Source organism: Peromyscus leucopus, chromosome 8a (genome assembly GCF_004664715.2).
Source record: "Peromyscus leucopus breed LL Stock chromosome 8a, UCI_PerLeu_2.1, whole genome shotgun sequence".
In the NCBI taxonomy this organism is placed as follows: Eukaryota; Metazoa; Chordata; class Mammalia; order Rodentia; family Cricetidae; genus Peromyscus; species Peromyscus leucopus.
Window position 1 is genome coordinate 55,111,286 of NC_051085.1, and position 23,545 is coordinate 55,134,830.

General features: G+C 48.8%; 1 protein-coding gene across 4 annotated transcripts in view; it reads left to right on the forward strand.

Annotated features, from left to right (window-relative positions):
- Nucleotides 1–23,545, forward strand: part of Kif25 (kinesin family member 25) — a 37,791-nt gene that overhangs the window by 8,038 nt on the left and 6,208 nt on the right. For 3 of the 4 annotated variants that reach the window (XM_037200528.1, XM_037200529.1, XM_037200530.1), the window contains 7 exons: nucleotides 499–637; nucleotides 4,100–4,203; nucleotides 7,828–7,916; nucleotides 9,939–9,975; nucleotides 15,792–15,859; nucleotides 16,870–16,944; nucleotides 21,059–21,208. In XM_037200528.1, coding sequence (XP_037056423.1) covers nucleotides 499–637; nucleotides 4,100–4,203; nucleotides 7,828–7,916; nucleotides 9,939–9,975; nucleotides 15,792–15,859; nucleotides 16,870–16,944; nucleotides 21,059–21,208 — 662 coding nt within the window. Of the gene's footprint in view, nucleotides 1–498; nucleotides 638–4,099; nucleotides 4,204–7,827; nucleotides 7,917–9,938; nucleotides 9,976–15,791; nucleotides 15,860–16,869; nucleotides 16,945–21,058; nucleotides 21,209–23,545 lie in introns of those variants that run through there. The other variant, XM_028866607.2, reaches the window with a different exon arrangement.

Consider the following 23,545-nt stretch of genomic DNA (forward strand, 5'->3'; position numbering starts at 1 on the left):
CCTAAGGATCTTAATAATAATAATAATCTTAATAATGTGGACTACATGAAATCATGAGCTGCTCTCAAAGCACTAACCCCAGAACTATTGAGTTAGAAATTCTGAAGAGGGCTGGGCGGTGGTAACACACACCTTTAATCCCACCCAGCACTTGGGAGGCAGAGGCAGGCAGATCTCTGTGAGTTCAAGGCCAGCCTATCCTACAGAATGAGTTCCAGGATAGCCAGGGCTGTTACACAAAGAAACTCAGTCTCAAAAAAACAAAACAAACAAAGAAGAACTAATAAAGGGAACCTGGGCTCGTGTGTGGCAAACACTCACCTTGCACATTTGACGAAGAACCAATACTTCACATGCCCCTAGTTCACACCAGGTTGCTGCAGGATTGCAGGTAGTGGGCCACTTTCCTGTTCCATGGGGCTTTTGTGATTGGCTGTACAGTTAGACTGTAGTGGCTGATAATGGCATGATCGGTTGTGCTGTGTTTTCATCACGCAGAAACTTCAACAAGACGTCAAGGAACTGCGGAGTTCTTTTCTGGTGCTCTTACAAAGCCATCAGGACGAGTACCAGAACTGCCTCTCTGACATAATGGCTGCCGTGCAGGGGGTACAGCCGAGCAGCGAGGCTCTTCGAGGTGAGAGTATGGCCAAGGACACACAGGAGAAGCCTCTCTGAACAGTGACCCGCCTGGGACCCAGCCCCATGTCTTTCTACTCCTGGCGTATACCTAATGTGATGGCAGTAATGAATGCTGTGCCGCTCACACCGTGATGGAATGCCCCCCTCCAGTGTTGGGGGGTCTGCCCACCTCCCCAGTAGCTCACCTTGCTACAAGACCCCCTCTTCCCCTCTGACTCCCACATAACATCTCCTTAACTTTGATGTTCAGGGCCATGAGCCTCCCAGGTCAGATTTCCTCCAAAATAGGAGGTGAAGTGTTGTGTTCTACAGTTCAGCTGTCATTTCCAGGAGTCCTGCCCATCTCCCTCCCACAGTACTGTGTGTGCGAGAGCCCCATGTACTATCCAGGGTCATGTGGTCCACACCTGTGACAAGCCCTAAGGGAAGCTGGTCATCATGCTGTTATTTCAAAAGAGGTGCACCCAAGCTTGCAGCCATTTACTGCTTTGGGGTTAGGTTAATGTTTCATTGTAGGTAATGATTGCCCTAGGATTTCACTCCCATCTCCATAGTACAGTTCAGTTCAGTTCAGTTTAGTTCAGTAACCTCCTGGAGGTTCCTGAGGCTTTTGTAGGTGTGCATGTATATGTGTGAATGGTATGTTTGTACACATGTGCACATGTGTGTGGCATATGTGTGTGTAATTATGTGTATACATGTGGTTTATGACATATTCATGTGTGTGGTTGTATGTATGATGTAATGATATACTGAGGACTATGGGGGTCCAGCCCCTCGATAGTCCCCTCCCAGGGACCGGGAAGAATCTACAACCAGCTGATAATTAATCTTTGATGAAAAGAAATGAATCTATATACACAAAACTCCTTAGTTCATACACTTTATTATTATTCTGTGATAGTTCTCTCTCTACACAGCTTCTATTCTGCTCTCATGCCTAGCTCCTTCCTTGCCTGATTTCTCTATATTTGTCTACTGTCTCCTCTAGGTTCTATCTTAATTCCTTCATCTAGTTCTGTCCCTTCTAGGTTCTCATCTATCTAGTTCTTTCCTCTATCAGCTCCTCTCCCGTCTCCTCCTCTCTCATCTGGCTCTTCCTCATCTTGTTCTTCCCCATCTGGCTCTTCCTCATCTTCCATCTCGTTCCTCTTGTCCTGTCTTCTAGCCCTTCAATCTAGTTCTTCCCCATCTCAGTTCGTTCCTCTCAAGTTCTTACCCATCTAGTTCTTCCATTCTCTTTTTTCTCTCTGTCCTCTCTGGGAGTCCTGGTATATATATATATATATATATATACTTACAAGCAGTATTCCCTTAGCAGTGCAAAACCAGGCTTCCAGGGTTAAATGGAGGGGTGATAAGAATCACATAGGGAGGCAATAACCGTTAATTATCATTTGCAACCCCAAAGGGAAGTGACCAATGGGGAAATGGATTAACTAAAGGCTAAATTCAGGTAATATCTAAGAAGAGGGCTCTTATGTGCTCAACTATAATCTTAGAAAGTGTTAAGAATCTATAAGTTGCTAGGTCAATGGGAGAAAATAAAACTGTCTTTTTTTCCTGTGTTCCTATCTGTTCAAGCTATCTGCCGTTTTTCTGCAGGGTGGGGGAAAGTGTGCTCAGTCGCTAGGCAACCTGTGTACAGCTAGATGCCTCTGGTGATAGTTAAAGGGAGATCTGGAACTGGAGGTAAGGTTTGGGAAAGGAGGAAGTAAGGCTTAATTGGCACATCTGCCAGGCCTTCTCAAACAGGTAGCCTGGATGCTTAAGTCTGTTCTTAGAGAGTATAGAGGTATCTCTGATAAAGTACTTTCCTCCATCTGGGGATGGACATGGCCGGATGCTACCAATAATGATAATTACAGGGAGGCTTGAACTGGGAGTTCTGGCTCAGCATAGCTGTTAGCACAGAAGGTTATCTAAATATTCCTAGAAGTGGTTAGGTAAGGAGTTAGCGGTCTATAAAGTTAGTAAGGCTGTAAGAAAGGAGGGTCCGAGCTGAATTGTGTAAAGCTATTACTTAACGTCCACCTGGCCTAGGCGGTGTCTCCTTATGGAATTTGTCTCCAATCAGGAGACTTGCATGTGGACTGTTATTACTGCTAGTCCTTGAAAGTGGCCAAGGGAGAATCTGATTCCAGAGAAAGCCTTTCCTAAGGCAGTTCTCCAAATACCTGGAATGTGTATGTCCAGAGAGTGATCAGTCCACACTGTTAGCCCTTCTTAGGGAAAAGTCAATTGGGAAAGCTATGAAGGCACACATGATTTTCATAACAGAATACAACTGATATATAACAAGCCAAGTAACACCAAAAACTCCTTGGGATTTGGCTTCCCCTGGAGAAATTCCCTGATTCCTCCAGGTAGTGACTTTGCCATAACCAGCTGAGTTCTTATGATATTCCTGCGGCCCGCAGCAATGATATATGTAGTTGTGTACATATGCTCATGTGTATGACGCCTGTGTCTGCTTGTGTGATGAATACATGTAGCATGTGTGTGGTCTGTGTGCATGGGTAGTATGTGTAGTGTGTGTATAGGATGCATGTGTAGGGTCTTCACTTGCATGCTGCATGGGAAGAGTCAATCATCTTTCCCAGAAGTGAGGACAAATTATAACAGACTAAAGGGAAGACTGGAGAGCGGAGCAGCTGTGGCTTTTCCCTGGGAAATGCTGATGTGTACGATGGTTTTGTAGCCATGAACACTCCCCACTACCCACAGGGGTGCTGTGCATCATGTGCCTATGAAATGCAGCCAGGAGGGTATCCCAGACTGTTTCTCGTCTTTCCAGGTTTGGGGGAGGGAGGTCAGTCTCAGGAGGTCCTAGTCAACCAAGACAGCATGTCCCCTTCAATTCTTCTCAAGATACAGGTCCCAACCAGCATCCTTTGTTCAATCAGCCTGTTCCATAACTGACAGGAAAGCAGGCAGCAGCAGTTCATGTTATAGGCCAAGGAAGAAGAGAGCCTAGCCATCAGCCAACCTAGAGGGACTCCGTGTAGATTCCTCAGAGTAGGGGTTCTCACCTTTGCTGTGTCTGAGACAGGCACCAGGTGTCTGTGTGAAGCAATATGGCTCTACCTGTAAAAGATGGAGTCATCCTGGTGGGACAGAGAAAACGTTGGGTCTCAGATGTACAGTAAGATCCAGAAGTCAGCCCAACTTCTGCCATGTGGCCTTGTCCCACACAGAGGGGGCCTCGTGGAAACCTTTGATACTTGAGCAAGCTCCAGGGCTGGGCACATTTCAGCCCACAGTGGGTGGTCCTTAGAGCCAGGACTCCTTCGAGATGGTTAGTTAACATGAGCACTGAGCACCCAGAACCTCAGTTGGAGAACCCACTGTGGCCTATCCTGCCAACCTCCTTATGACTCAAACCTTCCTTGGACAGGAGACTGCAGGGTCTCCTCATGAGAACTGGGCTGTAACCCGGGGTGATGTGTCCCTGCAGCTTGTCAGTCAGAGGCTGCATGTCTACAGCGGTGCTTGCAGGAGCTGGATTCACGCTTCCGCCTGGAACAGCAGAGGAGGAGAGCGCTCCATAACAGCCTGGTGGTGAGTGCCTGCCTTGCCAGCGCAGAGGTTCAGCAACTCAGAACGTACCCAGGGATGACTGGGAGGCCACACCTGAGCCACAGTGGGCCAGCATTGCTAGAATCCAAGAGTAAGGCTTGAGGGCAGGAGTCACAGCCCAAGGTCGGGCAGAGGAAGTGAGAGCGAGCCAGCCACCAACTGTCAGTTAGGATCAAGCATCCTCTCCACCCAGAAGCCACTGGCCACTCTGCTCAGCCAGGAGGCAATGATACAGAGGGAGAGGGGTCATCACAGTACTGGGGTTGAGAGGCACCAGTGGCTGTGGTCACTATAGGTAGGTGATACGACCACATCAAAACATCAGAAACCGACAGTTAACTGATGTGTGATGTGGACAGAGATGGGTAGGGGGGGATTTTTCAGGATATAAAAACCCAGAACCTCAGGGTCTCAGGCCTTGCAAGCACGTTCCTCCCTCAGATCCTCGCACTGATTTTCTCAACCACAAAGGAGGCTCCAAGGGTCTCTTGCCTTCCCAAGAGCATAAGACCTAAGGTCACTTGAAAGACCAGAAGTTCAAACTCAGGCCTCCACACACTAACGTGAGCAGCTAAGGCCTACAGTTCATTCGGCCAACTTGCTTCTCACAGACATGGCTTCCATGGTGTATTTGCCCGGTGTCTGTGAACCCTGCTTACTCATTTCACAAAGATGTCCTTGGGCATCGTTTGCTTACCTGTTTCAGTGCTCGGAGCAGACCCTAGAGGGTGGTTTCTGGGTACTCGTAGAGGGTGGTTTCTGGGTACTCGTAGAGGGTGGTTTCTGGGTACTCTCAGTGTAACCAGCACTGACTAAAGCATTTTAGGGAATTTTCTCTTTTAAACTTTTTTTTAATTGAAATTTTTTTCCATATTTCCTACCATGTTTTTCCCCTTCCCCAAACCCTCCCAGGTCCTTCCTATCTCCCTACCTACACAATTTCATGTTCTCTTTCTCTTAAAAAAGAAAAGCAGATCAAAACAACAACAAAAAACAAGTGCGCATGCACGTGCATACACACACACACACACACACACACACACACACACACACACATTTTAATCTCAGCACTGCTGGTTCTAAAGGAAAAAGTCCCCCTCCCTGGAGAACCCAACAAGAGCTCATGAGAACATGGCATTCCCACTTCTCTCCAGGTACTAAAGACCTGGGTAGATGCAGATGGCCTGATTGCAAGCTTTTGGGGAAGTATTGCATGGCATGCAAACAGACAGGTTCCAAATGTGCTGACCGGCTGGCTGAAGTGTACCACCGACTGGTCTCCTCAGTACCCAGCTGGAAAGCTCTTGAGAGAAGAGAGCTGAAAACCCCACCTCCAGGATCCTGGCTGTGTGTAGAGGTCTCTCCTCATTGTTCACAAACATCCACTAGGCTCTGCCATGGCTTTGTGTATCCTCAATTTTCTGATGCCTTTGGCATATAAAAGGCAAACTTCCCACAGCCTAGGATGATAGAAAATTGAAAAGGATCAGGCAGTGTTGATGGACTGAGCCTGCTTTAGATACAGAGAGCCAGACAGGTGTGGTTGATAGATGCTGAAGAGCATAGAGTCCCCACAGCAATGATGCACCCTGAACCCAGACAGGTTCTGACAGCAAGGATCATGTTTGAATAGCTATTGTAGCCAGACTTTCTTTGTACCACCTGTAGATGTAACGGTCTTATTAAATAAGAAACACAGAGCCAAATGCAGTTAAAAGCCCAAGAGGTCAGAGCAGTAGCTAAGAGCTGAGACCAAGACGGCCTTCTTATCACCCGCTGCCGTCCTTCCCCTGAGCAAGAGACCTACTTCTTGTGTGTCTGTCTTTTTATTGATTTTCTGTTCTGCCTTCTCATTGGTTGTAAACCCAACCACAAGACCTCCTTGTCACTGCCTGTCTATACAGACCTCCAGGTCTCTATGGTTGGTATTGATATTAAAGGTGTGTGTCTCCATGCTGACTGTATCCTTGAACACACATACTTTGCCTGCCATGTGATCGGATTAAGGGCATGTGCTACCACCGCCTGGTTTCTGCTATGGCTTGCTATTATCTCTGACCCGCAGGCAACTTTATTTATTAACATACAAATAAAATCACATTTCAGCACAAATAAAATATCACCATAACCACCAGCTCCCAAATAATGACATGGAGACTTCTTAATTGTAAAAGCTTGGCCTTAGCTTAGGTTTGTTTACAACTAGCTCTTAAGACTTAAATTAACCATTTATATTCATCTACACTCTGCCACATGGCTCTTTACCTCTCTTCTGTATGTCTGACTACCTCTGTGTCTTGCTGGCAAAATGCCCAGTGGCTCAGATTCCTCTCTCCCCCTGGAAGTCCCACCTAGTCTCTCCTGCCTAGCTATTGGCCATTCAGCTCTTTATTAAACCAATCAGAAGTCGTCTTAGGCAGAGACAGTCTCAGCTTTAGTTGTAACATCTTGAATGCTGGACTCCTCTGTCCACGTGTTGACCATCCCATCCTCCCTACCCCCTTCCTAGAGTGGCGAAGATCCCTTCTGTTTCTAAGGCTGGCACCTATACTCTGCAAGTAGATGGGTCTGTTGGGTCCCACCTCCTCTCCCTGGTCTATCACTTGCCCACATCCCAGTCCTACTTTGTGGAAGCATTCCAGGGCTGCTTTGCCGTGTGAGCTGTCCTACCCCAGTTCACCTGCATGCTTACTGGTGTGCTAATGGTCCTTGCACTTTTCTGAGGGTTCTTCTGTAGTCTGAGCGGGGCAGAACCAAGGCTGTCTGAAGGACATCCAGAGGCATTTGGTTACAGGATACCTGCTTGCCAGGTCTGTTGGGCCTGACTGGTTGTCGCCAGCCCAAGTCAGCTATGTGAGTCAGAGCTGGCAAGAAGGCTCTAAGGGTTGTGCTGACCGGAGGCCTGCTGGGCCTCAATCCCAGTCTCTGTGCAGTGGCCCCAGCCACCTCAGGAGAGCATTGGGACCGAACTGAGTGAATGGATAGAGAAAATGATGGCTGGAGGCATCATAACTGAGCTCAGGGTGCTTTCTGGTACCTTGTAGAAGATGGATGGGCTGCTTCCAGGCAATCCCCCAGGTGACCGCAGTGGGGAGGCCTTGTCACTCAGGTCTGGGGCACAGGTGCCGCCGCCTGAGCAGCGAGCTCCGAAGGTCAGCTGTGTTTAAGACCAGCTTGGCAGAAATGGAACACAGTTTTACAGCACTGGATCCTGTGTTGACAGTATCCACAAAACAACGTAAATCCTGCGTTCGTCGGCTCCTGTGACCTGGAGGACACCGGCCTTCCTGCTCTGAGCAGAGCTCACTTCCACTTTGTTTTCCTCTGGGCAGTAAATCTCCATGCCGTCATCTGGATGACCCCGTGGAAATTTGGGATTCCAGCCCCAAGTCAAATTCTTGAAATTCCTCCTAAAATGCCTGAGAGAATTTAGCCCAAGATACCAGGAAATGGATATTTGTTGCTGCTTAAGGAACAAATCTGTTAAAGTTGAATACAAAAACTCTGAGTAGCACTGAGCTGGCTGCCCTGTGGGGAATTTCAGAGGTGGGGGCCTTCAGCTGCTGAGCCAGCCTCCGTGGTGTTGAAAGCTCTTTGTTGTTGTAGGAGCTGAAAGGAAACATCCGAGTCCACTGTCGCATCCGCCCCTTTCTGTCATTTGATAAAGAGTTGGATGGTTCGGCTTCACAGAACTGGTAATTTACTTCCTGTCTGTGTGTGGCTCGGGTTGGGGACGCATTTGAAGAGAAAGACTTAGGATAGTGGCTGGAATTACAGACCCTGGAGCAGCTCCTGGTGCCTAGGGGGAGCTGTCTTTTGGGGTGGTGCCCCTTGTTGACGATGCAGGGCAGGCCCAATGGGACCAGGTTTGAATGTGGCCAGAATGTCTGCAGAAGCATGTCTATTGGGCTAAGTCTCTGTCCTGTCCAGTCGCAGGGTCTCACCCCACCCAGCCTTCCCCTTTAGGTTAAACCAAAGGGGGCATCCCTTCATCCTTCCTTCCTCTAGAGACCTCTCATCAGTGCTAAGGCATGTCAAGTTGTGATGGCTGCTACTTCTGACTTACAGGAAGTCTTGGTGGCGATAGTGGGAAGCTACAGTGAGTACTTGACCACTAAGCTCAACAGGACATGGCCCATGCTCCTAAGAAGACCCAGACCCCTGCCTCTGCCTCCTTCCCCTTTCAACTCTATCTTCCCTACCTCTGGGCTAGGCTGGTCTCCCTGGGATCTGCAGTGGGTGTTGACTCCCAGGCCTGCTCCATGCTTTGGATCCCGTTGTCCCATTCCATAACAGTTTTACTCTTCTGAGAGGCCTAGCTGAGACTTTTCTGTTTATATTACATACTCCTAGTATGACACATGCCATCTCTGGGGTGTGTGTGTGTGTGTGTGTGTGTGTTTTATATGTGTACATGTTTGCGTAGGTGCATACACAAGGTTACAGGAGATACCGGGCATCTTCTTCTATCATTCTATCATTCTTCACTTTATTCTTTTGAGGCAGTGTCTCTCCCTGAACTTGGAGCTTGAATTTTCATCTAGGTTGGCTGCCAGTGAGCCCCACACACTTTCCTGTCTCCACCCCTAACTCGTTAGAGATATGCAAGACCGTGCCTGGCTTGTTGTATGGGTGCTAGGATCCAGACTCACATCTTGAAGTGCTCTTAACCATTGAGCAATATTGCCAAGCCCCAAATACTGTCTGTTTTTAGTGGTGGCAGAGATGTTTTCTTTTCAAATCTTTAAGTCTTCCATTCTGCTAGCCATGGTGCAATAAGATGCTTTCACACCAGTAGCCGTGGTCATTTGTCCACAGGGGCAGCTGCACAAGAGCAGGTCCTGTAAGACTTAGTTCTGAAGAGCAGTGAGCTTTCCTGAACATGCCCTTCAATCCTACTCATGGGCTTGCTTCTGTTACACTGTTGATCTGTTCCCATCTGCAGGGTATAGCAGTCATCCCCAAATCCTTGGTCTAAATGAGTGCAAACTCAGGCAATAATGATTGCTTTCTCAGTCACCCCCACTGCATCCCGCACTCCAGATGAAATGCCGAAGAGTTCAGATGCAGACGTTCCCAGTATGGCTAGGTGGTCACTAGGTTGTTCATCTCCCTCAAAGGCCCCTTCTGAGGTGGCAAAATATCCATGGACACTCTTGTTGCTTATTCTTCTTCAATTTTTGTTTTGAAACATACTGCTTTTTTTTTTTTCCAGGTTCCTGATTTTTTATTTTATTATTTTTTTCTGAGACAGTGTTTCTCTGTGTAGCTTTGGTGCCTGTCCTAGATCTTGCTCTGTAGACCAGGCTGGCCTTGAACTCACAGAGATCCACCTGGCTCTGCCTCCTGAGTGCTGTAGGTTCCTGATTCTTATAGGCATTGGAGCTCCTGTGGGCACACAGTCTGGCATTGCTTTTCTTATCACTCTTGCCTTAAAACTGGTATGTGTGTGGGTGATAGTCGCATATTGCATGGATCCTAGCCCAGAGCTGACCCACCCTCAGAACGCGTGCAGGAGGTGGGATATAAAATGAAAGGTAAAGAAGGAGAAGGTGGGATGTGTGGCAGAGGTTTTAGAACAGAGCATCAGGAAAGCAGAGTGTAGACACAGAGCAGCAGGCATGAGAAGATTGCCAGTGCACAGAGTTTGGGTGTCAGGAGCTGAGGAAGAAGCTGCACCCAATGGTGTTCTTATAACCGCTGTCTTATCTCTACAGCAACACCCCTGGAGAAGTGGCCCATGCTGTTGATGATGTAAGTAGCCCCTAGTGATCAAACACTGGAAATAGTTTTAATCATTTGATGGCCTTACTTTTTTGTTTTTTGAGACAGATAAACTGTTTCGTCCTTGTTTTCCTGGAACTCACTTTGTAGACCAGACTGGCCTTGAACTCAGATCCACCTGCCTCTGCCTCCTGAATGCTGGGATTAAAGGCGTGTGCCGATGTTACCACCCAGCTTTTTTTTTTTTTTTTACAAAAGGTAAAGAATGACTATAGTTGTTTTCAAAAATTAACAGAGCCTCTGGAAATAAACACTTTTAAGATCTTTAATTTTTTTTCTTTAAAGCCATTTATTTGCTGTAGATGTATATGTGACATATGTAGACATCAGTGGACAACTTAGAGGAGTTGTTTCTCTCCTTCCAGCTTGACATGGGTGCCAGGGATAGAACTCAGATGGTCAGTCTTGGAAGCAAGCTCCTTTGACCTCTGATCCCTCTCTCTGGCCCCCAAAGTATATTTTGTTCTGTCCCCCATGCACACTGTGATGCCCCAAGCACTAGCATTGCTAAGACAAGCAAAAGGAGACCTTCAGAATCTTCAGGTTTTGGGATTTAATGACATCCCACAGCTGGCTATAGTGGGACACATCATTAATCTCACCCCTTGGGAGGCAGAGGTAGGTAGATCTCTGTGAGTTCCAGACCAGCCTGGACTACATGGTGAGTTCTAGGACAGCCAGAGCTACATAGTGAGACTCTGTCTCAAAAAAACCAACAAAACAAAACGACACCCCCCCCCCAACACACATACACACACACATACACACACACACACACACACACACACACACACACACACACACACACACACAAAGACATTTCACCCTCAAGTTGCTAGCCCTCTCATCCTTAGGTAAGCTCTCAGAGTACCAGTGACTATAAACAGCACCTAGTCTAGCCTTTCCAGTCTGCAGCCTTCTGGTCAACCCTCAGGAATATCCACTGAGAAAACACATCCTTGAGCAGATTTCTGCCAGCTGGTGGGGAAGTGAGGTTGTGTTGCCTCTTTATTCTATCACCCCTTAGCAGACCTTCCTGAGCCCTGTCAAAATTCCCCTCACCACGTTCAGAGGGCTTAGTGTTTTCAAGTCTAACTCAACAAAATAAGATAACATTTCTTTTGATTGTAGCATTTTGGATTGTGTTTAAGAGATATCAGCAGAATGCAAACTGTTTAATAAGTAGGTCTGCGTATTAGGACTACATGTAATCTTATCTGCTGAGTGAGTGAATGGTTGGTTCATGACCTTGCCTTTCTTGGCTTTCATGGTATTTTTATCCCTGAGGCCTGAAGAGTTTATGTTGGCGCCTCCTGTGATCTCAGTGTCCAGCACCTCTGGACTTACCCTGTAAGTAAGACCAGATTCACATGGCTGCCCTTGTTCTGGAGAGCCTAAGGTTTGCTTGTTTACACTTTTCATTTGATCCACATCTTCTTACTTGAAAGACTCGGGAGAACAGCTTGTTGGCTTTGTAGCAACACCAGTGGACCTGCAGTGGTGGTTCTCCCTGCTACCCACTTGAATTCCTGAACTCCTATGACATGTAGAATAAGCTATCTTACATAGTTTTGGGCATTCGAATACTTGGTCCCCAGCTGGTGACTCTCTTTGGGTAGATTTAGGAGGTGTGACCTTGCTGGAGGAAGAATGTCCTTGGGGGGTGCTTTGTGGTTTCAAAGCCTTGCACCTTTCCCAGTTTTCTCTCTCTCTCTCTCTCTCTCTGCTTTGTGTTTTCGATTCAAGATGTGAGTCCTCAGCTTCCTGCTCCTTCCATCATGACTTGCTATCATGGAACTTCAGCCCCTATAAACTCTCTGTTTTATAGGTTGCTTTGGTCGTGGTGTCTTATGACCGTCATAGAAAAGTAACTAATACAGGTGTTGATATGAAGGAGTGGACTATTGCTGTAACACCTGGTCATGCTGGTGCCCTGTTTTGTTTTTTGAAGAGGGTATAAGACTTTGGAACTTTGAACTAGAAGAGATTGAGCACTGTAAGCAGAGTTCAGTGGGCCGTCCTAGTAGGAGCTTGGAAGCCAGTAGTGCCAAGAGCCACGCAGACTGTGGAAGCCGAGGCAAGGGGATTCAGAGGGGAACAATAGTTTTAGCAACTGGGCTAAAGACCTTTTCTGTGATGGTTTTTGCAAAAATCTGGCTACTTTCTGCCCTTGTCCTAAGAACTTACCTGAGGCTAAATTTAAAAGTAACGGACTAATTTATTTGGTGATGGAGATTTCAGGAGAGCCCAATATTGACTCTGTTATGTGATGATTAGTGATTCCTCTTAACAGGTCTTTAATGAAAAAGAGCAAATGGTACAGAAAGAAATACAAAATGTATAGTTTGGAGATAAAAAGGACACTGGCAAGTTTAATATTATAGCCAATGCTTATGTTAGAAGAGAGCTGAAATTGTTAAGGAGATCAGCATCATTAATAAGAGGCCAGATTTCCTCAAGGCAAGACCTCACCCAGCTAAGCTTCTAAGGTATGAAAGGGAGCTGAAGGCATGTTCTGTCCCTGGGAGGCACCTGCAATCAAAGGCTGCTGCTAATGTGGTTCATGGGGCCCGGGGCTTTTCCAGGGGTCAGCCCTGTGTATCCTTGTCCGTCCCTAAAAGTAAACAGCACAGCATACTGTGTGGACTGAGAGAGTTGAGAAAGTATGGTTGAGAAGGTATGCTACTTTTCATCTCTACATAGAGATAGTATGTAGGTGACCTGAAGTTACCGGTCGCTTACCATCACTGTGACCCCCAGACCGTGTCTGTTCCCCAGTAGGCAGTGCCGTCTGGCACTCAGCATCAGCTGTTGTGCAAGTAGTGTCCCCCAAGTCTACAGATGACAGAGCAGAAGGTAGACTTAGTGTCCCCCAAGTCTACAGATGACAGAGTGGAAGGTAGACTTAGTGTCCCCCAAGTCGGCAGATGACAGAGCGGAAGGTAGACTTAGTGTCCCCCAAGTCGGCAGATGACAGAGCGGAAGGTAGACTTAGTGTCCCCAAGTCTACAGATGACAGAGCGGAAGGTAGACTTAGTGTCCCCAAGTCGACAGATGACAGAGCGGAAGGTAGACTTAGTGTCCCCAAGTCTACAGATGACAGAGCGGAAGGTAGACTTAGTGTCCCCCAAGATGACAGGTGACAGAGCAGAAGGTAGACTTAGTGTCCCCCAAGTCGACAGATGACAGAGCGGAAGGTAGACTTGAGGGGCATCCTGTTTCTAATCCGGGAACGAGAGCTGGCGTGAGAGGAGCAGCCCACCAGTACAGAGGGTGGTACCCTCTCTACAGGGGAAGCCCAGAGAGAAGGCGAATCAAACCTGATAAGCTGGGGCAGCAAGAGAACCTGTGTGTCCAATTAACAACAGTCCCGGGAGCTTGAACGTGGAGGAAGAGGAGGCTGGTTGCCACTGTTTGCAGACCATGCTTCGTAGCTGATGGGACACAGAGAAGCTGTCCAGTGACTATGGGACCCGAGCACACACCTCAGAAACTGGGATTCCAGGAGCACGTATAAGCTATAAAACCCCCTACATATAACAGTCACCAACATGTTCTGAACCTGACAGGGAATGAGGGGAGGGCCTCCCCGAGGTCAGCTGGTCCATCTCCTTCCCCAACCACTTGCCTCTCATAACCCCCTTACTCCAGCTGCGATACACCCCTCACATATTCCCAGGTCCTGGTCCTGATGTAACCTTTGTGCTAACATCACACCTGCTCCTGCCACTGCCCTGGGGTTCAGGGGCACTAGGATGGAGCCGAGCTCATCACCACATCTTTGGATCTGTGTGTTGTTGAGGGCCTTACTTAAAGGTTATCCCTTTGTCTACAGACAGCATCTTGCTTTAGTTGACCGTATTTACACGAGTATAATCTCCTCGTAGCTGTTCTTAAAAAGTCATTGGTTAGTTTTAGCTGAGCTTCTTGGGGACTTTGCTCTCACGCTGGGTAATTTTGCTAAGATTTCTTCATTAACGTAAGCAGCTATTCAGAGGTCAGTACAGGGCCCACACTGACCACACTCAAATTGCCTTTTCCTTGCTGTCTCCGGCTGTAACTCCTTGGCCAGCCTTCTCAAGTGTCTCTGCCTCAGAAAGGAATGTGGTCATGTGATTGCATATCTACCTACATTCCTTATGTCACGCAGGATATCTGCCAGAGTAAAGGGATCCTGCCTGCCCCTACAGGGACTCTCTAGATATTGCTTCCCCAACATGGACGGGAGGGCCACTTCCTGCTGTGGGGACGGCCCCTGGTGAAGTTACCTGACAGTCCCACCTCAGACCTGCTGTTCTGCTGGAGCATGGAGCATCCACTCTCTGCTGTGAGATGCCCAGGTACCCTCCAGCTAAGAACTCTGCTCTAAGCCTGACCATGGCTAAGGTGGAGGCAGCGAGAGTGGTGAACAGTCCTGAAGTTCATGTACCTCCTACTGCACTCTATGTGAGTGACCTGAGATTCGGATTTAGCTCTGAGATTTCATGGCAGGTCTATGCCCTACATGCTTTTAAAGATATTCTAGGAACTGGATACAATGAGAAAATAGTCATAAAGATCAGAGAATGGGCCTTATGTGTCTCTGCTTGCCTAACATGTGTGAGTCCCTGGGCTCAAGTCCCAGATCACAAAACATGCCTCAGAAATAGATGATAAACTGTGTGTGTGTGTGTGTGTGTGTGTGTGTGTGTGTGTGTGTGTGCGCGCGCGCGCGTGCGCGCGCGCCTCCTTGTAGGTGAGCCCAGAGACTACCATGGCCCAGTTGGGAAAAGGATCCCACACTAAGTGATTCCCACCCAGACAAGCACTGTACTGCAGGGGACCAGGGTGTGAACACTAGGACAAAAGAAAACTGTTTAAATAAATAGCCAGCAGAAGTCACTGGTGTATGTGAATAACGGACATTTCATGTTGTGAATGGGGAGGTTTGGGAGCACAGGCAGGAGAGACCAAGTCCAGGTACTCTGCTGGTTGAATCAAAGCTTTGTCTGCCATCGTTTGACGGTGTTCTGTAATCCACCGCACTGCGTGGATGGGATGCCTGTGGTGTTGCCCTGACTGTGCCGAGTGCCTGCTGATGTCAGTGTGTGTGTGTGTGTGTGTGTGTTGGAGGGGGTGGGGTCAGGGAGCCATCGGTGACTGGATGGAACACACTGTATTCCAGCTGCCTTCTTGGAGCATTTAGCCATAGAGAAGGACACATGACCGCCTAGAGTGAAGAGCGGTTGGTCCTGTAGCTTGCAGCTCTCCTCCTAAAACAGGCATGACTTTTCACATGGATATGGACATATACTTCCATATATAATATATATTTTTTTCCTTTAAGAGCCTTGTTTTTATGGGTAGTATGCATGTGTACACAACTCTGCATAGTTTTCTCTTTCCACCTTCATGCGGGACCCAAGGATTGAACTTGGGTCAGACAGTCAGTCTTGTATGCCGACCCTTTTCCCCTCATAGGTTATTCCGTAACCATCTCTTCATAGGCTGTAAGTGAGGAAACAGCTCAGTGAGGCCTGAGGAGGCAGAGGCAGGAAGATTGCCAGAGGTTTGAGACTAGCTTGGGCTACATAGACCCTCTCTTAAATCATCTCTTAAATTACATAGCCCTGTCCCTGAGCAGCCAAGCCCAGTCTGTCACCAGAGCGAGCTGTGTGTTCCAGGGAGAGCTGCCGACAAAGGCAAGCAGCGGCGGGAGCTGCCTGGGGCAGGGCTCTCCAGCCTTGGCCCTGCGTGACTAACGCAGGCCTGCCCGAGTCTGCCCTGGCTGCTCTGTCCTCTATTAGGAAACCGTCCTGGTGAGGTGTGCTCTTCCTGGCCGCCCTCCCGCTGAGAAGACGTACAGTTTTGAAAGGTAAGAATGTCTCAAGGGGAAGTGTAGAGCTGGGTTCAGTGTCCAGATATACCAACTCAGTAGGGCCTAGGAAGATGTGGGGTTGTCTCCCAGTTCCCATGTCTGTGTTCACAGATGAGCCGCAATTTAGTATTCCAGGTGAAAATCTCACCCTAGTCACCCAGTTTTGGTAGCAAGTGTTTTGTCAGGATGTGACAGTGACTCACCGTGGGGCTTTGTACCAGAGGCTTCCACAGCTCAGTGTAATGGCATCTCCCAGGCAAGATACGACAGATGGGACCCACGTGCTTAGGTTCTGCTTACTGCCCCGCTGAGGACTCTTCTCCCCCCATAGCTGAGGCTTGGTGGGGTCATAGCTGGAGATATGCAGGTTCTCCCAGCCTGCCACTCAGGACCAGCCGGCAAGTGAGTCAGAGGATGGGGTCACCAGTCAAGAGCCCTCTAGAGCAGTGGTTCTCAACCTCCAACGAAGGGCCTAATGTTGTGGTGACCTCCAACCATCACATTATTTTTGTTGCTACTCCATAACTGTAATCTTGTTACTGTTATGAACCATAATGCAAATATCTGCATTTTCTGATGATCTTAGGCGACCCCTGTGAAAAGACCGTTTGAAACCCAAGGGATCGTGACTCACAGGTTAAGAACCACTGTTGTAGAGGGAACAGGACGGACAGAGCTCCCACAGAGCTGTCATGGGCCCTGGCAGTCCTCCCAGTCACAAGGCAAGGGCACAGGGTAGAAGAGTCCGCTAAAGATCTGTCTGTTTCCAAGGGTCTGCCCTCCTCCCAACCCCTGCTCTCCTTCCACTCAGATACAGTGTGAATGGCTGACCTTTGCTCTCCCTTGACCCTTGCCAGCTTGAAAAGCAGTAGACAGTAGCTCTCATAGGACTCGTCTGTCACATTCCGTAGGGGAAGTCGCAGGAATTATTCTCCCCAGGTTTCCGTGTTTTGCACAGCAGTAGTTCTCTGCCGCTTACACTAATGTGGCACTCTCTTTATTCCCAGAGTGTATGGCCCAGCAGATTCTCAGGCAACCGTGTTTGGAGATCTACGTCCCCTCCTCATATCCCTTTTGGATGGGTGAGTTCAGGTATTTCCAAGGCCAGTGCCAGAGTTCCACTGGAAGATCAGGGCCTCTCATTCCAGCCATAGGATGACTGGAGCTTCAGGGCTAAGGGCGTCCCAGGAGAGCTGGGGTTGTCCCGGCATGGCTCAGTGTCTGTCAGTGGGGCCCGTCTCTCCTGGGGCAGAGCAGAGTGATGGAGGACTAGCATCGGATGAGCTCCTGGGCTCTGAGCCGTGCTGCATCCCACCATGTTCACTGTCAGCCTGGGGGCTGCTTCCTTCACCACACGGGTCTCTTTAGAACTGTCCAGATTTGTCTTCTCTTGCTTTTACTAATTAAACTCGACAGTTTCACACAGGTGTGCATGCACGTGGACACACACACACACACACACACACACACACACACACACCTCTTGCCCCTTACTGTCCCTTGTCTTCCTCTGTTGGCACCTGCTTCCCTTAGTCTCTGTCTCATGGTTATTATGTTCTTTTGCTGTGACCCACCGAGTTTGACCAGGACCATCTATGTGACAGTAGGTTTGGCAGTAGCCAATGGAGCTGGTGGGCTCGGCATTGGGACCACGGCTGGAGACGAGGACTCAGCCTCCCCCTGAATCCATTAGTAGCCAACAGTTCAGCAGAGAGGGTGGGGCCCAGTGAGCCTCCCCCGACCCCCCCCCGCCCGCCGACTGCTGGTTAAAAGGCACAGGCTTGTGTAGGCCTGGTGTAGGCAACTGTGGCTTCTGTGACTACACGATTGTGATGGCTCTGCCATGCTCAGAAGAGAGTGGCTCACAGCCCTGCCCCCATCCCAAGCGCCTCCATTCTTTCTGGCTTCCCTCTAGGGTGTCCCCTGTGCCTTAGAGGGGGTGGCATACATGTCCCGTTTAGGGCTGAGTGTGACGACTGACTTCTCAATAGAAACTTTAAAAGCCACGAGGCTTTGGAACGATCTATTTCAAGTTCTAAGAGACTGCAAACGCCAGCCCAGACTACTTACTATGCCCTGCAAAACTGTCTGTCATCATTGAAGGAGAAAGAAAAACACTCCACAACAAAAACAGGTTAAAGGAATTTATGACCACCAAGCCAATCCTACAGAGAATCCTGGAAGGAGACCCTACTGCCAAGTAGGAGGATGAGCACACCCAGGAGGCTCCGCGTGAAGAACAAACGGTGCTTGCACAGTTGTTAGGAAAGTAGGCCTAAGACAACAGACACCACACCATAGAAGGGCCATAATTAATACACATCTTTTAATAGTGGCCTCGAATAGTAGTAACTTCAATTCCTCATCCAAAAGAAATGCAAGCTAGCTTACTGTATTAGGAGCCATGTTGTTGTTGTTGTCTACAGAAATAAACCTCACCTTCACGGATAGACAGCACCCTAGAGTAAAAGAATGGAAAAGAGTATTCCAAACTAATAGGACAAGGGAACAAGCAAGTGTTGCTATTATGTTTTCCTTTGGTTTTTCAAGGAAGGGTTTCTCCGTGTAGCCCTGGCTGTCCTGTAACTCCCTCTGTAGACCAGGCTGGCCTTGAACTCAGAGATCTGCCTGCCTCTGTCTCCTGAGTGCTGGGATTAAATGCACCCATCTGGCTAAGTGTTGCTATTCTAATACCTGACAATTAGAAGCCAAAACTAATCAGAAAAAATCAAGGTCACCGTGTGATGTCCACCAAGAGGGCATTACAGTACTAAACATACGCACCAAACTTGGTTGTACCCAACTTCATACAAATACTTCAAACAAACACTGTTAAGCATAGACCCTCAGATTAACCCCAACACAGAAACAGCAGGTGACTTCAGTAACTCACTTTTATCAGTGGATAGGTCATCCAGACCAAAAAAAAAAAAAAAAGGAAATATTAAGGTTAAATGACATCATGGACCTAAGAGGCATCTGCAGAACATTCCACCCAGGTTCTTTTTAAATTTTTAAATTTAAAATTCTTAACCACTTTAAAGACAATTGAGAACAACGGCGCCTGACTGGGGAGCTCTCTTCTTTGAGAACCATTCTTCGGGTCTTGGGAAGCCACTGGTTCCAGCAGGCCTCAGAGCCGCCGGGCAGAGACTGCATCACAACACTCAAACCCAAGACTGTGAAATTGAGGGCGTTTTGGGAAACTGAGTCTCGTAGACAAGTCTCGCCAACACTTCCCCAAGAAGACTTTCCTAGCAAAGCAGGAGCTGCCGTCACCACGCTGCTGCTTTCAGCCGGGGTGCTGTGCGGCCAGGGGCCTGGCGGTCTGCAGAGGGAGCCTGCTGTGGGACACCACATCCTCCCCACTGCCACTTGGCGACGGGCCAACCTTCCTTTCATCTGGGATGTGTTTCCTGCTTCGGCTCTGTTTTTACATCTGTCCAAAATAGGCCCTTCACCAGAAATGACAGGGAGGTTCTGGTCAGCCCTCCCTCCTCCTTTATCTAAGTGGAGTGGACATCGTGGCTAGACCACCCACCAGATGTGCCTTTCCATCTCGAGCCCAGCACACGGCATCTTTTCAAGGGCCGCGCTTCCTTCACCTCCACGTGTCTCGTGACTCAGCCCCGCGAGGAGCCTGACTGTTGGGTGCAGTCAGAGGCACCACACTTGGGACAAGCGCCTAGGACGGTGTCAGGAGGGTGGCAGAGGTGTGGGATGTGGTCTGCACTGAGTCTCTGCAGCTCTAGAAGGAAAGCGCCTGCTGGCTTAGAGACCTGGGCTGCTCTGTTCTCCTCCTCGGGGTCCCTGAGCCTGGGGACAGGGCTTCTGCTTCCTCTCTATGGCTGCAGATGTGACACAGATACCCACCTTCCGGAACACTTTCACAAAACCATTCATCAGCGAGTGCCACTGACGTGTTTAACTTGCAGGGCCAAACAGATAAGTCTGAATTGAGGTAATTAAGTCAGAATTGCCTAGGTGAGGAGTCTATGGGCTGCTGAACATCTCCAGGTGATTCCAAGAGGCCATTGGGAATGTCTGCAGTATGCATTGGGCAGAAGGACCAGGAGGCCTGCTTCCTTACAGCCAAGAAAACCCGAAAGCTTAGATATAATTTTAATTCATAAACAATTGTAAATGCTCCTTTAAATGTTTCCAGTCCTCTCGTTGATGTTTTAGTTTAAAATAAAATGGCTACAAATAAAAAATAGGAATCATCAAAAACTCTGGGCTTGTGGGAAGTAAACTGTTTTCAGGAAACAGCAAATTACAGGACCAAGGGAGCACGTGCTGCCCATCACATGGCCCTCAGTGCCCAAGTACCCACTGGGAATAAGAAGCCACAGACATTTGGATAGCGAATTATATTTTAAAAGTGACTTGTGGGCTGGTGAGGTGATTCAGTCGGTAAAGATGCTTGCTGACACTTCTGACAGTCTAAGTTTGACTCTCTAGACCCCACACGGTAGAAGGAGAGAACCAACTCCTGCATGGTATCCCGTGACCTCCACGTGTGTGCTGTGACACACAAGCGGTGTAGCAACACCCCCCCCCACACACACACAATATACAGAGTAAATAAATGAAATATGTGAAAGAGGAAAATATTTAAAAAGTGGCTGTTATGAGAGTAACCGTAGGCATCAATGCTGGATCTGTGGTCATACCTTCAAAGGAAACCGTACCATGCAAGCTTTCCATCAGTCAGGTCTGACAAGCCTGATTTCGGAAAATGAGTTTATGTAAGGCGACTGACTCTACAACCACATTGAACGTTAACAAGATGACCACTGACAGTAACCCACAGGCTGGCAGAGGGGCAAAGTGGTGGGCCCTGGCAAAGGCCATCTGAGGCCAACACAGGACCTGCTGCGGGGTATGTTGGGTGAGCTTCGCTTAATGAGAGGTTATAGGGGACTGGAGAGATGGCTCAGCGGTTAAGAACACTGACTGCTCTTCCAGAGGTCATGAGTTCAATTCCCAGCACCCACATGGCAGCTAACAACTGTCTGTAACTACAGGATCTGACACCCTCACACAGACATGCATGCAGGCAGAACACCAATGCACATAAAATAAAAATAAATAAATTTTTTTTAAAAAATGAGAGGTTATACAAGGTGGTAACATTTGTCAATGGCCTCAGACTCCGTTTATATTTTGCTGTACTAAACAGGTTTTGGATTTCAGGTACAATGTGTGCATTATGGCATATGGACAGACCGGAAGTGGGAAAAGCTACACCATGTTGGGGCCCCACTCTGAAGGTGACTCTGTACTGCTGTCAGATGCTCGTGAAGACTTGGGGATCATCCCCAGAGCAGCCGAGGAACTCTTCAGGTATACCCTGTGGTGAGGATTCGGGGCGGACTGGTGGGTACTGAGGGAGCCCTGAGAGAACGAGCCTGGACTGGAAGATGGACAGGGCTGGTGCCCCTGTCAGAGGCCACTCAACCAACCCCAGCAGCAGCTCCTCGCTTCTGGGTGTTCTGGACACATGGGCTGCACCTTCTCACCATGGGTTTACACGGGAAGTCCGTTGTTAGGATAGACGTTCCTGAGCGAGCTCTGAGTAAGACAGTTCATAGCAGCAGGGTAGACAGGGCTGTGTTTCAGGAGGGAGGCCCAGGGAGTCTGTGCTTCAGCTGTTGTAGAGGTTATATTTGTATGTTTGGCCCACCAGAGTTCCCCCTGTTCCCTTCGCACATCCCCAGAGGATACCTGCTGCTGCTGCTAATCATTTCACCAACAGAAGTTTTCCGAGAAGGAAGACACACTGTGGTCCTTGTGACCTGTCCCTGTGGCTGTCACCAGAGCCCCTTTGGGAGGCCACTTTCCTAGCTGCCCACCTCTCTGTCTACGTAGACCTGAGGGGGGACATTGCACGTCTCTAGTGGGACCACTGGCTCCTAGGGGTCGCCCCCTGCAGGCAGCAACCCCACAGAGCATCGAGGTCGGGCTCCTACCCCTGCGAGTAGTTCTGTCTCTGGGGTTCCTCTGGTGTTGCCCCTTTCATAGCCTAAACACCAGAGCCAGACGATGACGTGAGAACTCCCACCTCCGCCTCTTCAAATCAGCGTTCATTAAATATTTGTGCACATGAACAGATGTGTTTATCAACTTGCATGTACTAACTGCTTCTGGAAAAAATGTTGCAAAACCCTTGCTAAATTTCCACTGTTCATGGCTGTTCTTTCCAGGAGACGTGCCAGCCTGGGTCCCTGTGCTGCGTGCGGGGGCAGGCACTCTGCAAACCTCAGAGACGTGTAGCTTTGAGGGTGAGAGGTGGCCCCTCAGAACACGGCACCCACATGCACAGGGAGCCATGCTTTTAACTTGTTGAACAATACCAGAATTTGAGGGCACCCTTTTCCAGGGGTTGTCACAGCCAGACCCTTCCCTACATGTGGAAACAGTGCGCGTGGATTGCTTGGTGTGGGACATCTGCTGGAGGCATCTTCCTCTTCCCGGCGGGCCAAGCTAGAGTGAGCACAAGAGCAGCTTGCCTGACAAGGGATCTGTCTCAAGCTCACTCAGATGACTGACCTCAGTGACCCAGGGTGGAGGGACCCAGGCCCCTGCCCTTGCTGACCCTGGATCTGCAGATGCTCTCGGCTCCTGGAGGCTCCCCGTCTACACAGCCAGCAGTGAGGTTCCCTGATATAGGCAAGCTCTGCCCCCCCCATGGCTTGCCTCTCATCTGCAATAGTGTTCTGAAACTAAATCTTTGTAGATGGAGAAACCTGTCTTCAAAACATTCTGAGTTTTACTTTATCATATTTCCGTGAGGCACATGCTTGCTTAAAGGAGTCAGTCACTCAGCCTCACCTTGCATGTTAAGAAGCATTTACATGCAGTGGATCACATTTCTACTCACAAACTAGTTTGTGATCAGGACATCATAGGAGCCCAGAAGTATCCCAAGGCTTTGGACCCCAGGAGCTGGGAAGACCTGCTGGCTGTTAGGAAACTCAGGGAACTATCTAGAAATTAGATCCCTGCTTCACCTCACAGTGGATCACATTACTGACCTATGTTTGAGGTCCCTCATTCCTGGGAGTGCATGTTAGCTACGTTCTCAACACTGTGACAGATTGCCAGAGACAAGTTAAGGGAAGGAGGACCTATTTGGGGCCATGGTCCAGAGGGTTTAGTCTATGAGGGTGGGGCAAGATTGGTGGCTGGGACAACAAGAGCTGGTAATGTGACTTCTTCACATGGCATCCATCAGGAAGCAGGGAGCCCAGGCCAGAGCAGGGCTGTGCTATAATTCTCAAGACCTACCCCTCTTAGCCTACCTCTGCCAAACAGGCCATACCCTCCCAAACCGCCCCATCAGCTGAGGACCAACTGTTCAAACACATGAGCCTCTGGGGGACATTCTAGACCAACATGAACCTGCATCTGGCTGTGTCTGAGCTCTTCCATGGGGACAGTGACGTACTGGGTCAGAATGAACCTGACAGAGTTGGGACCCGGCGCTCCTTGCCACACTTCCTTCATTCTCAAGGACAATCATAGTTGGAGTGTGGAGAAGGTTCTCCTCTTTATTTCCTCTTCACTCTAGACCAGACTTTGAGAGCAACAGGTTCAGGGCATGTGTGAGTGACTTCCACAAACACAGGGTGGGAAGCTATCAGTTCTTCTACCCACATACGGAACTGTAACATCAGGCCT